Genomic DNA, 5134 nt, shown 5'->3' with positions numbered 1-5134 from the left:
CCCGTGCCGGCGGCCGGAAGTGACGCCGCCAACGGGCCTTCCTGGCGGGACTCAGTGACGTGAGGTGCCGCGGCGGAAGCGGCGGCGGCATGGTGAGTCGGGGCTGCGGCCGGGACTGGGGCCGGGGGGGCCGGAGCCTCCGCCGCGGCTCCCCGCTCACGGCGGCTGCGTCTCCTTTCAGGGGAAGCAGAAGAAGGCGCGGAAGTACGCGGTGGTGAAGCGCATGATCAGCCTCCGGGACCAGCGCATGTGAGTGTCGCGGGCGGGCGCGGGGCCGGGCCGGGGCGTCCCGGTGTCCCGCGGGGGCGGGGGGGGCGGGCAGGCCTCTCCGCACCGCTCGGCGCCCTGCCCCGGCGTCGCCCCCAGGAGTGCCTGTGCTTCCTTGCAGCAACCCGAAGGACCGCGCGAAAGCCCCAGTGAAGAAGAAGGAGGATCCCAGCGCCATCAAGGAGCGGGAAGTGTAAGTGCCCGGGCCGGCTGTGGGGCCGGGGCGGGGGGGAGAGCCCCGCCGCGGATTGTGATTAAGGGCATTTCCGAGCAAACCTGCCGGAGCTGTTCTGAAGACGTGGTTGACACAGAGCAGGAAATGCTGCCCTAAGCCAAGGGAGCGGGCTCAGGAGGCAGCGGGAGGCCTGGTGAGTTGCTCTTCTAAGGTGCCTTGGATTGTGTGCCCTTGTTAACCTTCTTTCAATCTGCGCACCTGGTAGAAACTGATATGTTGTCAATCGCCATTAACTGATATGAATTCTTTGTCTTTTCTAACAGCCCCCAGCATCCCTCGTGTTTGTTCTTCCAATATAATATGCAGTTGGGCCCTCCTTATCACATCCTGGTTGATACTAACTTCATCAACTTCTCCATCAAAGCCAAGCTGGACCTAGTGCAGTCAATGATGGACTGCCTCTATGCCAAATGTGAGTATCTGCATCACTTGCAGCTTCTTCTGGACCATGTAGTGCTGCAGATCTTTGCTAATCACAGAGCTCACTTCTTTTGTCCCTTGTTAGCCCTAAAGCTGTCTCTGGTTTCAGTCAAACAACAGTCTTAAATACTAATCTCACAAAGTTAAAACTTTAATAACTTGAAAATCTAAACGTATCATTGCATGCTCAACTACTCTGTCATTTTGCATTTAGTCACTTTGCATCCTTATCAGTTCTTAAAAGTTTAAAATTGTAACCAATATGGTATAGAATTTTGTGACAGATAACTACCCTTGGGCATGTGAGCAATACTGTAGAGGTCTCTAAAGAGATGCTAATACAGGTTTTTAATGCTTTTCACATATAGGTATTCCATGTATCACAGATTGTGTTATGGCTGAAATTGAGAAGTTAGGACAGAGGTATCGTGTGGCATTAAGGTAGGTGCAGGGTGTTCCTCTCTTCCTCTCTTTTTGTAGAGGTTACTATTTTAGTATGAAGAAGTGAAAAGGGCTTTTCTGTGACAGTGCTTTCACACTAGAGGGTTTTTAGGTTGTTCCAGAGTCCCTAACTTGCTTTTTTCCCTGGCTGTATGAAATCAGTATTAAGGCCTAAGTTTGAGACAGTTTTTCAAAACTAAATGCTAGGTAAAAGTGCGTAACATGAATATGTAAATCTTTTTTTTTTTTCCTATGCCTTTCAAAGTAACACTTTCCTGCAGTCTCTCCAAAGAAGGCTTTTTTTTTTTCTTTTTAAAGATAACTTACAAAATTAAAGAAAGTCTTCTGGAACCTTTCATTTATGCCTCATGTTATTCCTGCAGTAGTATGCAACATCTACTGATAATCTAGAACCAGATTATTCTGTGATCTTTAGAAAACTAGTCCAATGCAGTTTGTGCTCTCCTGGTGTACCAGTCACATGTATTCTTCTTTACTTTTTACTCTGACCTGTTGTGTGGTATAGTATCAAAGTGCAGCTCCTGAGTAGTTTTCATGTTCCACTTCAGAGAGGAAGTGGAGCATCCCTGTATGTACAGTCTGAAAGATCAGGTACTAGAAGATATTCTAGATCTCACCATGGATAACTTGTTTCAAATGACTTTTCTCTGTTAGGCAAGAGCCTAACATTGTGGGGATCTTGAACCCAGCTAACAAGAAATACATAACTCCTACCTAATAATTAGCCAGACAATTTGCATTCTTTTTTTTTTTGTTGTTGTTGTTGTTCATTTCAATTGACCAGGGTGTACCATTTGCTCATCGCTTAAGCACTTGTCTTGAGGATTGCATGCTGTATATCTAAAAGGGGTGTTCCTGTTCCTCCATACTATATTATTATACACCTCTACTGGTCTGATTGCTGTGATGCTGCCTTATCTGTCCCTACAGAATTGCCAAAGACCCTCGATTTGAACGCCTGCCATGTATGCACAAAGGGACCTATGCAGATGACTGCTTGGTACAGAGAGTCACTCAGGTACTTCTGTTTCTGATGATTCCCATGCTGTGCTAACACACTAAAGGTTGCTGAACCCTCCTAGCTACTGATGACTTAAAAATTTCCTGCAAAGAAATGGTAAAATCTAGTTAAGGGGCAGTTTCAGTCCCTAGTGTAACCTAGGAGGGCACAGTCTTGTTGTATTAGAGAGTATCAAAGAGCATCTAGGGCGGGAACGGTGGCAGTTGGGAGGGCTGGACAGCCTTTGGATGTTTCTTGGATTCTTTTGATGAGCAGAAGGATGTTTCTAATCTGCTGTGGAATTCTGTACCTGGCATTCTAGCCTGGTAGCGTCTCACGAAGGACTTGTACCCTCTGGTGTAACATGAGCTAAGTGAATAGAAGCTTTTGCTCAGCTTTGTCTGCTTTATGCTGATTCACTAGTGTTGAATCTGACTTGCCTCTTTTTTGCAGCACAAATGTTACATAGTGGCCACAGTGGATAAAGAGCTCAAGCGGAGAATACGAAAAATCCCAGGAGTGCCTATAATGTATATTTCCAGGCACAGGTAAGGGACCTCTCACGGGAGGAAACATTGCCTGGTAGAATCGTTGTTGGATAGGACTTTACTGCCATCTTGTTTGAGCTTTCTCTCTTGCGTTTTCTATAGCACACAATGCTGTAAAGGGTCTAGTGTTTGCCTAAAGTAGAAATATGTTTGCTACTGGGAAAAGACTGATTGCAGACCCATCTTTATTGCAGTCCCCATGTTTGCTTGCTTTTACCTGGAAAACTAGCTTCCTTGAGGTCAGTGTTTCCATGGATTAGTTTTGCTTATCAGCCACGTCATCAGGATTATTAGGCAAATAGATTGTATAGGTTCCTGAGGAAAAGGTCTTGTTCTGTTCTATTGGGTAGCTTTTTGTACCCTCAGCTAAGAGACTGATTTTGCTTTTTAGCCAAAAATCAAACCAACTTGGAAGGATGGTGGTGTGTTTGTTACCTCCAGTATTTTCATATTTCTTCTACATGATGTACAACCTATAAGTTTTACTTTGCAAAGTAACTATGTCAAACTGTTTCACAGTTTGGTAGATGTGGAGAGAAATCAGGATGTGGAGAGAAATCAGGATGTGGAGAGAAAAGGGAAAAAGTCTTCAGATGGGATGAGGGAGATACTGGAAGGGAGGCAGCTGTGCTAACAGTGGAGAGCAAAAGTCTAGTAATTTGTAGGCAGGGAGCAGTATGTCAGAAACAAGGAAGTTGATTGCTATAAATATGCAAGGTCTTAACTGATCTGTAACTGGAATGTGGCTTAGAACATTTTTCTCTCAAAACATCTCTGCCCCTGTTTGTTGTGCCCATGAATCTATGTTGAATGGCTGAAGTTTTATTCTCCACCATGGTCTAGTACTAAAACTAAAGTCTTAACATTACTTCCTAAGTCAGATCTTATGAAAATACCATATTTTCTTCTCTGGTGAGTTTCTAAGATGCCTGAGCCTTAGGGAGTTTGGTTTGAATGACAGTGATAACCTTATGAAGTCTTTTCACTTTTCTCAGAAGTAATACCTTTTTCTTCCTGGGGATCTGAGCTGCAGAGAGAAATGGAGCAAAACTTCTTGCTAGCAGTTCAGTTTGCCTGTTAGCTTCTTGCTGTTTGGGGAGGGAAGTAATATGGAGTAGGTTGTCTTCACAGGCATTCCCTCTTTCTGTTGCAGATACAATATTGAGAGGATGCCAGATGATTATGGAGCTCCTCGATTCTAGCCTGTCCAGGCAAGCCATCAGTACCAGTATACGGGTCCTTCTGTTTCCAGCTCTCCTGCTATCTTTTTTGCTGGGACCCTGCTCCTAGGACTATGGGTGACATTGGACTGACTTCATAGCCTTGATCTTCTAAGAAAAAGCCACTTGGAAGCTTCTGCTTTTATTCATCCTTTTTCTGACTGTCCTGAGAACCTGTATCTGGGAGAATGATATGAGAAAAGGGGGACTGCAGGGCAAAGCATGCCTGAATCCCTCTTCATGTTCATGTTGGGATCATTGGAAAAAGTCCTGTCAGCATCTTGAATTAAATATTGGCAATGGTCCAAATACAGCTGAGCATGGAATCACAAGTTTTGAAGTTTATTATCTCTACACCTGCAGCAGGACAAGTATTCCTCTGGCAAACTCCCTCATGTCTGCCCCACAGGCAACCTGGAATCTATGTTCTGGAGAAGAACGGTCAAGTCTGCACCAGTTGGCATCCCTCCTCTGAACCACTGGACTGAAAGATTTTATTTAGAATTGATCGTCTCTTATTTAACTGTACCTCAATACAGTGAGTGAAATTGGATTAGTGTCCTGTTCAGATTCCTGAAACTCGGTGCATCACTGTGTACCTATCAGATTTTCTCTTGCTTTTATAGGTTCTTATTACATCCTTAATATGTCTTCGTACCTATACAAGGTATGTTGGTAAGATGGCATCATCTCACAGGGTATTTGTACTGAACCAGCTGGCAGCCTAGCCCTTTTCCTTATATGCATAGGTTGGTGGTAGGGGGTCTTTCTGGGACTGGGGACATTCTCTGTCCTTTTTGCTTGGCACCTACATATCTTAAAGCCTCATCCCTTTCCATAGGTGTCCTGAAAATGAAGGTGTCAAACTGTGAAAGGTATTAATGTGGGCTGGGAGCAGAGTACTTGGGGGAAATCAGAGCAATGGCTGAGAATAAAACTGTTTCACAGAGACCTTGAGCATTCATGGTAACATGGGAAGAAA

General features: G+C 44.9%; 1 protein-coding gene across 1 annotated transcript; it reads left to right on the top strand.

Annotated features, from left to right (window-relative positions):
* The first annotated feature begins 50 nt into the window (after positions 1–50).
* FCF1 (FCF1, rRNA-processing protein) lies at positions 51–4705 on the top strand. Its single transcript, XM_026090903.1, has 8 exons — positions 51–92; positions 182–249; positions 389–460; positions 766–914; positions 1291–1363; positions 2315–2402; positions 2838–2932; positions 4086–4705. The coding sequence occupies exons 1-8, from the start codon at positions 90–92 to the stop codon at positions 4132–4134; spliced, it is 597 nt and encodes a 198-aa protein (XP_025946688.1). The 5' UTR covers positions 51–89; the 3' UTR covers positions 4135–4705.
* The last annotated feature ends 429 nt before the right edge of the window (positions 4706–5134 follow it).

The sequence above is a fragment of the Apteryx rowi genome, unplaced genomic scaffold (assembly GCF_003343035.1).
Source record: "Apteryx rowi isolate R43461 unplaced genomic scaffold, aptRow1 scaffold_88, whole genome shotgun sequence".
Taxonomy (NCBI): Eukaryota; Metazoa; Chordata; class Aves; order Apterygiformes; family Apterygidae; genus Apteryx; species Apteryx rowi.
The sequence above is the reverse complement of the archived record's forward strand: the minus strand, read 5'-3'. Positions and strand labels throughout refer to the sequence as shown.